Source organism: Danio rerio, chromosome 2, assembly GCF_052040795.2.
Source record: "Danio rerio strain M-AB ecotype USA chromosome 2, GRCz13ab, whole genome shotgun sequence".
Taxonomy (NCBI): Eukaryota; Metazoa; Chordata; class Actinopteri; order Cypriniformes; family Danionidae; genus Danio; species Danio rerio.
Window position 1 is genome coordinate 27122207 of NC_141022.1, and position 16539 is coordinate 27138745.

A 16539-nucleotide genomic window follows, 5' to 3' on the forward strand; every position below is an offset into this window, starting at 1 on the left:
TCCCAGATGCAAATTAGACGCAAAATCATGTCTTCCCACTCCTTTACAGGCCTTACTTACTGCCGCTTTACCTATTAATGGCTCCAAGTTTACAGATAATGTAATTGTCTTATCAACACTTAGGATTTGGTCTCAATTTAGGTCCCGTTTTAAGCTAAATCCGCCTCTTCATTAATGCCACTATCCATGAATTACTTGTTTCCTCTATCAGTCACTGACCATGCTTTATGGTGTGGCAAGAGATACTGTAGGTTTACTATGTTTCAGAGGTTTGTTTAAGGATTGTATATTCTGCACCAATGCAATGTTATCTTCTGAATTAGATCTGCCACCTTCACATCTTTTCTGTTATTTTCAAACCAAAGCTGTTTCTTTATTTCTATATTTTCTCTGCCTATCACGGAAGTTGGTAAGGGAGAATTTTCTTCTGAATAAAATTTTTGAAAAGGCACTATTTTCAAGGTCTTATTGTCAGCTTATTGATTTAGCGGACTGTACTAATGCTGAAATTAAAAGTTGGGTGAATTAAAAGAAACTTGTTGGGTAAATTGTTTGAGGTTGACTGGTGGGTAAATGCCGTGCACCACTAATATATGCTTTAATTTAATATATTATTTCTAAATAATATATACAATAAAATAATTAATATAATGTATACATTTAAAACAATGACGAATTTAACTTAGCACTGGGTTACTATTATGGCCATCGTACAACTTTTTTTTCTTTTATTATTTTATTTATTTTTATAGCATTACTGTCATTAGTAATTTTGTAAAGTTTAAGACTAAAGTAGTAAAAAAAGAAGTGAAATGAAAAAATGGAGATGCCATTTCTGAGTGCAATATTTTTTATTGAACAAAAAGAAAATGTACATACAATACAACAGTAAACATCACATTACAGTGAACATTAAACATACAGTTTGGTACCTTCTATTTTACTGAGACCCAGAAGGGACATAACAGTGGGGAAAAAAACTCAGTGGGAGGAAAATGAGGTAAATATCTATTTTTAAGTTTTTGCGTTACCTCCCAGGGTTTTGTTTTCCCTCGCAATAGTTTTGCGTTCCCTGGCAAAGATCTTTTATGTTCCGTCGCAACACTGTTGTTCCACAAACACTTCCTGTTCACTTTATATTTTAAAAATGTAGGTAATTTGTATGTACAGTTCAGCATGTACCATGTACATGGTTGATGTGCATATTGTGCATTCGTCTTGCAGTGGTTGAGAGCTCTGCACATCACTATGGTGTGTTTCACATAGCATTTCTTCATTCGGCACTGGGTTGCTTACATGGTCGCCGAACAATGTTTTTATTTTTTATTGCACAACTACCATTAGTATTTCCACAAAATAACAAAATATTTATTGATAAAATAAATTAATAAAAAATACAATAAAAAATGGGGATGCCGTAACTGCTGATGAATCAGTCGGTCCCTGAGTCTGGGGTCTTGAAGATTTCTGGTCTTGAGGTGGCACAGGGTTGCTGTCATGGCTGGCTACAACTTCCTTTTTTAAGTGTTTATGTTTTTTTTAACTACTATCATCAGTCATACTAAAATATACAATAATATCTAAAGAAAAAACTAACAAGTAAAAAAAAGGGAATATTAAAAAATGAGGGATCCTCTGACTGCTGATGGACGATGCGGTTCTCAGGTGCAGGTCTTTCCACGTCTTCAGGCTGAAACAAAAACAAAATTGAGGTCTGCTATTTAATGCATTATTAACCAAAGAACATCTAAAAAAGATTTTTAAACAATTATGAAAATTTAGGAAGATAAAAAAGAGTGCAAATATTAAAGAATGTTCAGAATGTAAATAATACCCTAAACCAGTCATGGAGACTCAGTTTCTCAAGTTCAATTCGCTGCTCTGGCTCGATCTGGAGACAGCAGCGGATCAAATCACAGCATTCTGTGCAGAAAGAAGAGAGAGAGCTCAGATTTACTCCACAACTTAATTAATAAATAATAGTTTGTATTATTCAGATTGACCTCTTTCCTTGACCCAAATAGAGATTTTACCTTTTGTCAAGTGATCTTTGGTCCAGATGTTACGTCTGATCATTTGCAGGTCGTGTCGATTTGGAAAATCTCCACACATCATCACATAAAGGAGTAGCCCAAGAGACCACACTGTCGTTGTTTTACCGTGGTACTCGCCAGTTATCCGATACTCAGGTGGGACATAGTCATCTGTGCCTGAATGAGAGAGGTTTTAACCATTAGTCATTAGTCACCAGATCGACAGTATTAATCGATTAGTGGACTCCATTCTATGATGCTATGTGAGAGCTTGACTCACTCAGAGTCTATTGTGAACTCATCACTACAGTTTGAGACTCACTTCACAGTTTAAGGGATCATACATACCAGCAAAACTTGTGTAAGGAGCATCGGTGAGGATTTCCCCGCATCCAAAGTCGATCAGTTTGATTTCGAGGGTGTCCGGGTTGATCAGGATGTTCTCCATCTTGATATCGCGATGAAAGACTTTGCGTCTGCAGCACGTTTGAGCTGCAAATATTACCTGCCACATGATCAACCGTGCCCCATCCTCATCGATGATCGACTCTTGGCGCAGGAGAAAGGAGAGCAGCTCTTCAGAGGGCATGGGCCGCTCTAGGACCATGATGTATTCGTCCTCATCCACGCGCCAGTCCAAAAGCTTAATTATTTCCTGTATTGCGGGCTCTTGGTTTGCAAGAACTAAAAGAGCAACCTCCATTGGAAGTGATTCCGGATAGCCGTCCTGGAAGAAATATATTTGTTAAGATGATTGGATGGATATTATGTAAAACATGATGACAATTACAGTTTGTCTAGTGATTTATAGATACTTAAAGTGAAACAGTGAATGAGAGTTGAAGAGCACAGCATACTTACAATGTCGATGAACTTGACGTTCTCGGTGTAGGCAGTTTTAATTGCCACCTGCTCAACAGAACAAAGAAAGCATGTGTTATAGAATTATACACAATTATTGTGTTCAGAGTTCACATTTGTCCAATGCTATCTCATGGCAATTTGTCACTTTTTGATTTAGTGGCTGATTCGTATGAATTTGTACAATCTCATTCTTGTGATTTGCTTATCCAGGTTGACATTTTGGTTTAGGGCTGGAGTTTGGTGCCATGCATCCTTTTAAAAATCATACATTTTCATACGAATGAACTCATAAATTCATACCAATTAGCCACTAAATGACAAAAGGTAAAATAGTTCAGTTTCTCTTGAGATCAGGCTGATTTTCAGTCATTAACACTGAACAGTTTAACAAAGTAGCAGTTTAATTTAGCCCAAAAATAAGAATCACATATCTATCTATTATTTTTTATCTGATACTCTGATTTAAAGCGGTGATCTAGATATTAATTGATGAAAATTGACGATACCTGAAGGCCATCCTCTAGTCGGGTTGCAGCTTGAACAAGTCCAAAGCCTCCTTTACCCAGCAGAACGCCAAGTTCATAAGAGGATGAGTTGATGACTGTCAAAAGAAAAATCAAAGATGTTGATATAAAATGTCAATCAGTAGAGAGTTTATTTAATCCAAGACTATTGTCTGATTCATATACGCACTCAATATTTGTATTTAAATTCACACATAACAGGACAGTTTAAATGAACTGTAGTAGTTATAGAAATATATATGCTTCATGTAAAATATATATATTCAACACACACACATAAACAATTGAACAATGAAATCTTGTTGAATGTGGAAAAACCGTTGTGCTATTTATCATCTATTATTAAACAAAACACATAAAACATTTGAGTGCTGATTAAATATTGACATTAATAAAGACATTGCCATAAAAGTGTGTGTGTGCATGCGTGTGCTGGGTTAACTACTAAACTGACCCATTATTTCGCTGCTCTTCTTCTCTTCGTTGGTCTGAAACAGAAACAGAAATCATATTTAGTGTCATCACACAACCTGCATAAAACAAATATAGGCAACATGCCTAAAGTAAAGAAAGTGGACATAAAAGAACATGAAGAATGAATATAAAATAGCGTATTAGGACTGACTATACAGCTTTACATAAAACTGTAAATCTAATGCGTATTGTCTACTAACTTATCAAATCAAAAATATTAAACTCATTAACATGTATTTACCTTAATCCAGCTGTGGCGGTTGAGTCGCTCCAGTTTAATCCGCTCTCTGGGGTCTATCTTGAGACAACAGCGCATAAAATCGCAGCATTCTGTGCAGAAAGAAGAGAGAGACATGATCACCTTGAAATTTATTGTTTTGTAATTCAAATTACAACTGTTCTGTGCTGAAAGTAAGATCTCACCTTCTGACAGGCCTTCTATGTCTTTATTCATGATCGTATTCAGTTCTCGTCTTGTTGGAAACTTCCAGAAAAGCATTACAAACAAGACTATTCCGAGAGACCACACTGTCGCTGGTTCTCCGTGGTATTTGCCAGTCTCCAGAAACTCAGGAGGACGATACTCCGCTGTGCCTGGAGGAAAGAGATTTTGTTGCAGTTAACAAGGCATGTTTAATTGAATATTCATTACTAAGCAAGAATTCTGTTGATTCACAACAGTGAATTACTTCATGAGAGCTCAAGTCATGACCACAGTTTAAAGGGATTATACGTACCAGAATAGTCTGTGTAAGCCTCATCTTCGAGGATATCCCCGCACCCGAAGTCAATCAATTTGACCTCAAGGGTGTCCGGGTTGATCAGAAGGTTCTCCAGCTTGATATCTCGGTGTAACACTTTTCTTTGGCAGCAAGTTTGAGCTGCGAATACGACCTGTTTCATGATGAACCGTATGTCATCTTCATCAATGGGCCCAACATAGCTTTCTATGAAGTTGTTCAAGGGCTGACAGGGTATGGGCCGTTCCAGGACCATGCAGTAGAAGTCACGTTCCACCTTCCAGTCCAGAAGCTCAATAATTTCAGGAACCCTTGGGCCTTGATTCACAAGGGTTTGAAGAACAATTTCTATTGGAAGTGGTTGAGCAAAACCATCCTAGAAGAAAGAAGGTTTTTATGATGAATCAGTGGTAAAAGAATTGAAATCAGATGATTGTCTACTAAAATATCATTTGCTGTCTGTGATTAAAGAATTAATTCACCCAATTATGTTATTAATAACCGTCATGTTGTTTCAATACTCTGACAGCTTCTTTCATCTTAGCAACACAAATCCCTCATCCTTCATCAATAGCAATGAGATGCTCAAAGTCCAGAAAAGGAACCAAAACCTTTGTTTTTTAGTCTTAAAAGTGTTCTTGAAGCTTTGTATGTAGAGTTGATCTCTAGGATTTAATCTAAAATATTTAAACTTGTGTTCTGAAGATGAATAAAGGTCTCAGAGGGTTGGAATGACATGAGGGAAAGTAATTAATAACATAACTTTATTTATGGGTGAACTCATCCTTTAATGTTAGCATGACGTGTTTGAAATGTAAAATTGTGGAACAGAGGAGAAACAGAGTTTTCTTACAATGCGGATGAACGTTGTGTCGAACATCGAGCAGTATTTCACTGCAACCTGATCAACAAAACAAAAGAGTGGATGTGTTAGAATTATGAGCAAAGGCAATGGTGAGACCAGAATAACAAGACAAAAATGATTGGCTAGATTAATATTGCTGTTCAGATCCATACCTGAAGTCCATCATCCAAACGAGTCGCTGCATAGACGGTTCCAAAACCTCCTTCACCGAGCTCATCACCAACTTCATATTGGCGTGAATTGATGACTGTTAAAGAGAAATCAGAGATGAGGGAATAAAATGTGACAGCACTTACTACTACTAAATCCAATTAAGAGCTACTTTTTATTTTCTAAAGACAAATTAGCTGAATATTAGTTATCAACAACATTTAAACAATCTGTATATTGAAGTCAGTCTGAAGCACAGCCCACTAAACTGTAGGGGTCTAACTATTCGCACCAAACCATTTCGGTACAGGACTTTAAGTTCAGTCAGTGTGTACAAAATATGGACAAAAAGACATTTGAGGGGAAAAGTGACACTGCTGGATGTAAATGCTCAGTAGTGCTCTGCTGCAACACTGCACTGACAAACACATCTGTGCATGAATGAACAAGAGTGAGTACAACAACTTCACAAATATTCACAGTGTTCCAGAATTCAGCATTTTCTGAATAAAGGTGAAAAATGTTTCATTAGAAACGTAAATGTTACTGGTGTTTTCTTCTGTCAGATAACATTTGGCAGAGTTTTTAGTTTTATTTTTATTCATGCAGCAAAGGTTTAATAATTATTGTCCATTTTTTTTTAATGACTGAAAAATCCTAATATATATTCTAATTTATTTGTATATTGATTTATGTAGAATTCACCTTTTGTCACGTTATTAGTCCTCTAACTTTTACTTTTTTAATAGTAATAAACGGTAAACAAAAATCACAAGCATTTTTTAAGTTTTGCTTGTTTTTTTATTTCAAACTGTAATAAAATTGAACAGAACTATTTATCCTTACACCCTACTAAATTGAAGTAAAACTGTAAATGTTCACTGAATTACTGAATGAGTGTCAAGGTAGCAAACTTACCGAAAATTGTTTTCTCCTTCTCCTGAGGAACTGATGGCACTGCAGCTTGAAGGACATCATCCTCACTACAGTTGGACGTGGCACAGGCTGTAGGGACGTCGTCAACACTTTGAGCTGCAGCATGGTCTGGAGTTTGGAGGGTCAGTTCAGTGCTGGGAGATTGGAGGACATCACTGTGGTCGTCAACACGGACTGGACAACCACTGGTGCCTAGTTCCTCCGATAACAGGTATTCAGTCCTATTATCAATATCTCGACCTAAAAAGAGAAAAATATGTAATAACTAAGGATTGTTTTATTTAACTTTTTAATAAAATGTTAATTAGCCATGTTAAAGTGTGCTGTACATTTTGAAGTGACTATTTGGGGTGTTGTAGCCCCAAAATGTCAGAATTCTGAAGTCAGAATTATTAGACCCCCTTTGATTTTTTTTCTTTTTTAAATATTTCCCAAATTATGTTTAACAGACCAAGGAAATTTTCACAGTATGTCTGATAATATTTTTTCTTCTAGAGAAAGTCTTATTTGTTTTATTTTGGCTAGAATAAAAGCAGTTTTTAATTTTTTAAACACCATTTTAAGGACAAAATTATTAGCCCTTTTAAGCTACTTTTTTTTTCGATAGTCCACAGAACAAACCATCGTTATACAATAACTTTGTTAATTACCCTAACTTACCTGCCTAGTTAACCTAATTAACCTAGTTAAGCCTTCAAATGTAACTTTAAGCTGTATAGAAGTGTCTTGAAAAATATCTAGTTAAATATTATTTACTGTCATCATCGCAAAGATAAAATAAATCAGTTATTAGAAATTAGTTATTAAAACTTTTATGTTTAGAAATGTGTTGAAAAAAATCTGCTCTTTATTAAACAGAAATTGGGAAAACAAATAATCAGAGGGGTTAATAATTCAGAGGGGCTAATAATAATACTTTAACTATAGTAGTACAGTAGTACAGAAAATACAGTAGTAAATTCCGTCATCATTTACTGACCCTTGATTTATTCCATACAATTCAGAGTTTTTTATTGTTTGTTTTTTTTTAACAGAAAAGAAGATGCTTCAGAGAATGTTGAAACCTGTAACCATTGACTTTAATAGTATTTTTTTTTCTACTATGGATGTCAATGGTTACAGGCTTTCAACATTCTTCAATATATCTTCTTTTCTGTTCAACAAAACAGCAAAACATGGTTTGGAACAAGTCAAGAGTGAATAAATGATAGAAGATTATAATTTTGGTGGACCATCTCTTTAAATAAATAACCTTAGATTTTAATAATACATTAGTAAATGTTGATGCTGTGCAAGTATTTTTAATTCTTATTTCATAAATACATTAACTAACATGAACTATTGGAACATTATTGTGAAGTGTTCCCAATTTTGATTTGAGTTTTAAATGTTTGATTTTCTTAAATAAAATAATAATAATAAAAAAGAAGCTATTTTAAACATTTCTCCCTAACTGAAGCGTAAATGAATCAAACCATTTATTGATACACTAATATTAAATTGCCGTCTAATCTGTGCATGTTCATTGAATTACTTAATGGTGAATTAGCAAACTGACCGATCACTGTTTTCTCCAAATTCTGTAGCTGGCATGACTGTGGCTCAGTGTCCCGAAGAACACGTGCACACAAGTTAGCTAGCAAAGGCACTGCAACTTGAAGGACATCATCCTCACTACAGTCGGGAGAATAGAGGACAACACTGTGGTCGTCAACATGGACTGGACAGCCACTGGTGCTTGGTTCCTCCGATGACAGGTATTCAGTCCAATCATTAATTTCTCGACCTAAAAAGAGAAATAATATGTAATAACTAAGGATTGTTTTATTCACATTTGATAATTGTAAGATTAATTAGCCATATTATTGCAAGCTGTACATTTTGAAGTGACTACTTGGGGTCTCGCAGCCCACCATTATAAATGTAAAACGCAGTCAAACAAACATACACTGAAAAAGTGACACTGCTGGATGTAAATGCTCAGTCGTGTTCTGAATACTGAAACATTGCACTGACAAACACATCTCTGTCAATGAAGGAAATCAATAAATATTCAGAGTGCTCCTTAATTTTGTACAATCATTTTTAGCTGATTGTCTTTTCTAACTGTTTGTCTTGCTCTTTTTTGAATATGGGTAAGAAATGTAAGTATTTGTCATTGTTCACAGCAAATGCTGTTCAAGATATTTTCATTCTTAATTCTAGTTAGCAAATACATTAAATAACATGAACTAATCAAACATTAAAGTAAAGTGTTTCCAGTTCTTTAATTATTTTAATCAGGCAGGCATTTATTCAAATGTTTTAATTTGTTATTATTCGCAATTGACAAAACAGAGAAGCACTTTTAAGTTTTGCCATTTTTCTCACAAACTTATTATTACACTGCTGTTAAACTGCCATCTAATCTGTGCATGTTCATTGAATTACTTAATGGTGAATTAGCAAACTGACCGATCACTGTTTTCTCCAAATTCTGTAGCTGGCATGACTGTGGCTCAGTGTCCCGAAGAACACGTGCACACAAGTTAGCTAGCAAAGGCACTGCAGCTTGAAGAACATCATCCTCACTGCAGTCGGGAGAATAGAGGACAACACTGTGGTCGTCAACATGGACTGGACAGCCACTGGTGCTTGGTTCCTCCGATGACAGGTATTCAGTCCAATCATCAATTTCTCGACCTAAAAAGAGAAATAATATGTAATAACTAAGGATTGTTTTATTCACATTTGATAATTGTAAGATTAATTTGCCATATTATTGCAAGCTGTACATTTTGAAGTGATTACTTGGGGTCTCGCAGCCCACCATTATAAATGTAAAACGCAGTCAAACAAACATACACTGAAAAAGTGACACTGCTGGATGTAAATGCTCAGTCGTGTTCTGAATACTGAAATATTGCACTGACAAACACATCTCTGTCAATGAAGGAAATCAATAAATATTCAGAGTGCTCCTTAATTTTGTACAATCATTTTTAGCTGATTGTCTTTTCTAACTGTTTGTCTTGCTCTTTTTTGAATATGGGTAAGAAATGTAAGTATTTGTCATTGTTCACAGCAAATGCTGTTCAAGATATTTTCATTCTTAATTCTAGTTAGCAAATACATTAAATAACATGAACTAATCAAACATTAAAGTGTTTCCAGTTCTTTATTTATTTTAATCAGGCAGGCATTTATTCAAATGTTTTAATTTGTTATTATTCACAATTGACAAAACAGAGAAGCACTTTTAGGTTTTGCCATTTTTCTCATAAACTTATTATTACACTGCTGTTAAACTGCCGTCTAATCTGTGCATGTTCATTGAATTACTCAATGTGGAAGTGAACAAACTGACCAGTCACAGTTTTCTCCATATCCTGCTGCTGGCATGACTGTGGCTCAGTGTCCTGAAGAACACGTGCACACAAGTCAGCTAGCAAAGGCACTGCAGCTTGAAGGACATCATCCTCACTACAGTCGGACGTGGCACAGGCTGTAGGGACGTCGTCAACACTTTGAGCTGCAGCATGGTCTGGAGTTTGGAGGGTCGGTGCAGTGATGGGAGAATGGAGGACATCACTGTGGTCGTCAACATGGACTGGACAACCACTGGTGCTTGGTTCCTCCGATGACAGGTGTTCAGTCCTATCATCAATATCTCGACCTAAAAGAGAAATAATATGTAAAAATTAAGTATGTTTTAAGTTTGTCCAGAAACTTGACGTGCTAGTTTGGAAATATGGAGAATAACTGAAGAAATATACTAAATCGACTTTAGATACACATTGACTGTATGTTACAGACTTTATAAAACTGATTAACAAAACTTAACAAATAAAGTTTTAAAATTAATAATAAAAAACTTCCACGATAGCGAGTGTAGGGCCCTATATGCAGACTTTGGTGTTCTTATAGCATCGGTATATGGTTTACCATCACTGGTCATCGTGGGTGGAGAGTTTTTCTCCACGGGTTCTTCTCGATGGGGTTTGTTTTCTGTCCTTCCCCGCAGGACTAAAGCAATTACTCCGAGTAATGTAAACATTTTAAAGAGTAAATAGTTACCAATATGAAAAGCACAAATCTACGAACAAATAACTGTCAGTAAAGACGAAGAAAGTCTTCGTATATCTTCACACTACAGTGGATTGTGAGTAATGGCGCCTGTTCAGCAAAACGTCATCTTTAGAACTTGATGAAACGTGACATTCTAAATTCCAATAAAACCAAGCTGCAACGTGATTGTCCCGTTTAAAACTTCATAAAAAATTCAATACAAAGAAATAGTCAATCATTTAGTGGCTTTTTTCGTGTGCGTGTGTGTGTGTGTGTGTGTGTGGAGGGGGGGGGGTGTTGATGGAGAGCTTCAATAAAATCGCTCAGCATATTCAAATTTGTCATGCATTTTTTCGAGTCTTCTTTTTGTATTCACATGATAAATTTATAAATAATAGGCAAGTTTTTAATCGTTTAAGAAAACAATTTATTTTAATCAAAACAATTATTTTGCTCTAAAAACTCTTTTTTTAAACTCACTAATGTGGTTGAGGTTTATCTGTAGTAACGTTTTGTTAAAACCATCATTAGGGTGTACTCATTTTTGCAGTATGGCCTTAAATTATTTTGTCCACTGAATCCACTTTGCCTCATAATTTGTATTTTTCACTCAGTGCAGTCGGGGACTACAGTATATTGACTATTAGCACAAAGTTAGTTGACTGAATGCCCTGACAGTGTTAGCATTCAGCATGAATCAGAACAGTTTGCAGTTAAAACCATTTCCTACCTTTTCTTGTAACCCAATAAAATCCACTGCAATTAATGTGGACAGAGATGTTTAATCCACAATTATAATCATCATTTCAACCTGCTGGCGTTCACATCATCGGTCTAGTCGTTTCTAAATCGTTTTTGAATCGTGAGAGAGTCGATTCATTGACCTATTCATAAACACAACCGTTGCTTTGTTACTGAACAAATGTCTTAAGACAGTGTCTTACTGCCACCTACTGGCGGTTTTAGTTGTTACATGGAAAACCAAATTTTACTAGACTTGCATATTTTTCTTATTAATATTTTTATTTGAGAAATTATTTATTTAAAAAAATCCATAAAGGTAAATAATTCAATGGATTTTCAAAAATTCTAAATTGCAAATATTGCACCTAATGGGAAAAGTGACTGCAGTAGAAGTACAAGAGAGAATGCAAAAGGAAGAAGTATCCAACTCTGAAAAAGTTTAGGAACCGCTGATATACAACCTGGTAACCGCTGATATACAGATAACTAGGTCATGACTTAGTTAAAAATTAAGTCTAAATCAATGCAAATGTAGTTTAACAATGCAGTGCAAGTATTACAATGTACAAACACAAAAATTCCAATACTGTAAACAATTAATTTCAAACTACACTAACTAATTATATATTATGTATTATATTTTGGAAGTTATTTGCAAATGCAGCCAAAGCACATGATAGCAATAAATATGGCTGTAATATTGGTCATGTGGACGTTACTGCTTTTTGCCTTGGCACGACTGCTCACTTTTTGCTTACAATTAAAGTCCGTTTAAACGTAGTCTTGTCTGCATTTTGGAAATTGTTTTTCTTTTTATTGAGATATTGTTTCAAATGTTGCTTTCAATGGGGGTGTATGAATATATCATATATTAACTCATATTTAACTCAATATTTTGATTCACTCTGTCTAACAAGTCATCCGTGCTGTTGTTCTATTGGAATTTTATTTTCCAAATGGCCGACCTAGCAACAGAGTGTCACCTCTTGGTGGATCTATGCTCTTTGATTTATTTATTTATTTATTATTATTAATTAATTAATTAATTAAATTTTTATTGACTTCAATAACAAACATACAAAATCCAATTTTACACAAAACAATGATAATAACAGATCAGGATAAATAATATAAACATATAAAAAATTTATTAAAAGAGAAACCAAAGAGAGAAAAAAATAATAAAAAAATAAAACAATTAAACAAAGATACATACAAAACACAGATACAGCAAGAGGAAGCAAGGACTTACGTATCCGTGATATTTCCAAAATATTTATCTTAATAATCCAAGAATCTATCACTTTTCTTGTTAATAATTAGTCTAAGAGATTTAATAAAAAGATCCATTTCAATTAAAAAATGTGAAAAAGAAGTCTGCGAATTGGAGAATTTTTGTTTGTGAATAAAATATTTTGCATACAAAATAAAAAAGTTAATAATGTAGTTCTCTGATATATCAGTTTTACCTTTATAGTAACAAATACTATCTTGAAGTTGTAAGTGTCTGGAAGAAGCAATGTATTTAACCATATGGAGATATAAGCTTTTACAAAAGCTTTTTGTGTTTTCACAATGAAAAAATATGTCAATCAGCGTTTCATCTTCACTTTTACAAACTGTGCTTGAACTATATCAATTTCCAAAAACTTTGCCAAAGTACTATTCACTGGATATATTTTATAAAGAATTTTAAAATGACCCTCTTTTGTTTTATTGGGAATGCAGCACTTATGAGGTAATAGCCAGGCTTTTTTCCAGTCTATTAGGTCAATGAAGGATGCAGTAAAATTTGCTCTTAGGAACATTATACTTTTTAATTTGAAAAAATTTGTTGAATATATTTATTATTACATTTTTTGTCAAATATACTAACTCCATTTTAGATCAGCTCTGGTTCTTTAATAACATTTTCATTAAACATTAAATGAGATTTTATAAGTTGAATTAGGGCTACAGAAATTGCTTTTTGCACAGCATTAAATTCTTTAAAAGGTAATGGAAAATTATCATTGGACATAAATTGTTCATAAGACAAGAAGTTGCCAGACTTATCAAAAATTGAGAGAATACCAATTATATTTTTGTTAAATCACGTGGATAGAAAAATACATTTATTTCTAATTCTAATATCAGAGTTGTTCCATAAGATGCATTTATGTGGTGAGAAATTGTGGGAACAACACAATTTCAAGGATCTATGCTCTTTGATACAATCCATAGATATATACATGTATACATTTATGGATACAATCAAAGTCCCTTTTACAAAGGCAGAGGACAGTAACTTCAAAATAGGGGTTAAAGGTCAAGTTTGAGCTTAAGGGTTTTTTTTCATGTAGATAAATGTCATTACTTAAACATTTTCCAATGTCCTGTCTTTTACTAATTTGTATGGGCAACAAAAAAAATCTTTGAAGTCATTTTTCTCAATTCAACACTCTAGTGAGTAAAGGTCTTTTGCTTTTGTAAGGCAGAAAAGTGACAATGACTATATCTGATTTTTTGAAGACAGCTATAATAATATAACCTTAGTATATTTATTAACATTAACTAATAATAAACAACACTTGTACAGCATTTAATAATCATACTTCAACTTTTAATAATGCGTTATTAATCCAAAATGTTAATTTTGTTAAAATTAATACATTATATTAATAATAACAACAACGATGAATAACTTTATTTTCATTTAAAAATGAACAAAAGCCACATGTAATAATGATTTTTTGTGTCATCTTGATGTGATGTATATTTTTTCTTTAAAAATATTAATAAACGCATTCGAGGCTGACGCCTGTTTCACACCGCAAGCGTCAGCGGCGCGTGAGCAGAGCGTGAGCAGCGCGTGTGTTTTCGGCGTCCATGTTAACAGATTAGAGCTTTCATACCGCACGCAGCAGCAGCGCGTCAGTGCGAGGCGTGAGCGTCGCCGAAGCAGCAGTGCAGCGATAGTTTCGGCGCTGGGTCTATTTTTGACGCGCTGCTCACGCTCAATTAAAGTGACAGTGCATTCATAATGACCAAAACACAATGAATGACAGTAAAAAGTAGCAATTTTACCCAATAAATACGTTGATAACGTCAAATGGTATACATATAGTCATTCAAATGAACTTAAAACGATTTAAAACGGCAACAAACATTTATTTAGGCCCAAACTTCAAAACCAAATGTAAAACAATTTTAGTATCAGTTTTGCTTAAGTTGCACACTAGTGTTGTAGGAGAGGGGAAATAGAATATGTACGGGATTTGTAGTCCATGGCGAAGTGTATTGTGGGTAGTGTAGTTCGACACGCATGCTGGATGATGTGAGCTCGCTGTGTTCTGTGCAGCTGAGCAGAGGAAGAAAGTTTTAATCGGCTTTGTTTTATGTTCACTCGAGTTATTCCTACCGGGAGCTGTTTGCACTGTGAATCTGACAACACGAAAATAAGTAAAATAATGGCATGCATTGGTAACTTTTGTCCGTCTCATCATCTGCACGAGCATGAATTAATGAGCTGTTATTCTGCCGCTGGACAGATGAAAAGTTTAAAAGGTGTATTTGTATATAGAGAGACATGGGTAACTAGATAGAATAGACAGAGATAGGTTGATCTCTGCAGCAGCTGCCGAAGAACTGCGCGCTGCAGACGCAGCTGGTGTGAAAGGCAAACGCCTGCGTGCTGCTACTGCTCGACATACGCGCTGCTCACGCTCTGCTCACGCGCCGCTGACGCTTGCGGTGTGAAACAGGCGTGACTGTTGGAGATCTGCGCAAGTGCGCATGCGCAGCGGCGTCATTTTTAACCAAACAAGAGGACAGGGAAGAACTTATGGGAGCAAGAGATAACGTAAACTCTTACTAAATCGACATTTATTTCTCAATTATGGCCGTGTAACGTAAAGTGTCACTAGTTAACAGTTTTGTATTTTTGTAAGTAATTTTAAAAATAAATGTTCTGTTGCACAAAACTCCCTGAAGCAGTTTGAGGTAACTTGAACATTAGCTTAAAAATCTTGACATGATTCTGTATTTACAGTTTAACGTGTCGCCTAACACGACAAACAGCAAAATAATCACTTTTAACAGATTTACTGAAACGACTGTACAGATTTTGATGCTTGAAAACGTGGTGAATTTCGCTTGTTCTCTGGCGCTTTTCACATTATGTTTATGTATCGTTAGTTACTGGACGTTATGCGACACAGATTAAGATATTAATTACATTGTACAGAAGATAGTAGCTTGGAGGTAAGTTAATGTTGACCGCTGAACACAGTAAAGGTAATTTTGGCAGACTTTGTCAAATTAAAAACATTAACTCAGCTACCTGTTTCTTCATGTTAAATGCTGTTATTAGCGCGTTACCTGTTTTCACCTTCATACTCTGGTTTCATTCACAAACACATCACAATCAGTAACATTAGTTCTAACAAATCGTAAATTAGCCAATAGTTTTAAAGCTCTTTCTCTTTTGTGGTGTTGCTTGTCATTTAGCCAGAGGTGTCAGTGATTCAGTAAATCACTCATGCTTTTAATTTTATGTGGAGAACTGGTAAGTTACTTAGTTGCTTTCTAACTTGTTTAGAGCTGAAATTTTGATATAAACAGTGGTGCTGTTCTCAGTATTTATGCATCATTTTTTTAGTACCCTACCATTTATACAACCATTTATCCAAACCAAGTGATACAGGATCAAGCGATTGGCCATCACGAAAGTTTGCTTTATGGCGACTGGTGAGTCTCCTTATTTTAGTCTTATTTAGGCAAAGCTAAATTAATTAAAACTTTTTATAAATCTAATATATATCTTTCAGGCCTCTCTGTTGTCCTGGATGTGATGAAATGCTGGGACTTCCTTTGTCTTTATTGAATGATTTGTGAGCAGTATCCAGCCGTACGGGCAGCACTAAGAGTCAGGTAATCTACAGAGTTGAACTTGATTACTGATAGCTGAGTGAATACCTTTAGGACAGTGTTTTTCATTCCTGGTCCTGAGATTCACAGCTATGTACATTCTGCATGTCTTATTTTACAAACACGCTAAGTTTAGTTCATAGAGCTGATGAGTCTCTGTGTTTAGTAATAGAGAAATACAACTGTAGTGCTTTGTGTCCTCATTACTCATCACTGAATTAAATCACTGAAGTTAAGTAAAAGTCAGTTGTATA

At 34.8% G+C, this 16539-nt stretch overlaps 2 protein-coding genes across 3 annotated transcripts in view; one reads left to right on the plus strand and one right to left on the minus strand.

Moving 5' to 3' along the window:
- csrnp1a (cysteine-serine-rich nuclear protein 1a) overlaps nt 1-16539 on the plus strand; it is an 811199-nt gene that overhangs the window by 468645 nt on the left and 326015 nt on the right. The window lies entirely within an intron of this gene.
- On the minus strand, nt 833-10799 carry LOC147846347 (uncharacterized). Of its 2 annotated transcripts, XM_087240813.1 has the most exons (17): nt 10511-10799; nt 9933-10241; nt 9041-9268; nt 8145-8372; nt 6569-6826; nt 5653-5747; nt 5489-5536; nt 4633-5011; nt 4319-4489; nt 4137-4225; nt 3876-3909; nt 3404-3498; nt 2895-2942; nt 2382-2760; nt 2034-2210; nt 1835-1923; nt 833-1690 (listed from the first exon to the last, which is right to left on the minus strand). In XM_087240813.1, the coding sequence occupies exons 1-17, from the start codon at nt 10620-10622 to the stop codon at nt 1562-1564; spliced, it is 2868 nt and encodes a 955-aa protein (XP_087096939.1). In that variant the 5' UTR covers nt 10623-10799; the 3' UTR covers nt 833-1561. The 2 variants fall into 2 exon arrangements, with proteins under 2 accessions (XP_087096939.1, XP_087096940.1); XM_087240814.1 differs by lacking the exon at nt 8145-8372 and having other exon boundaries at nt 10511-10771.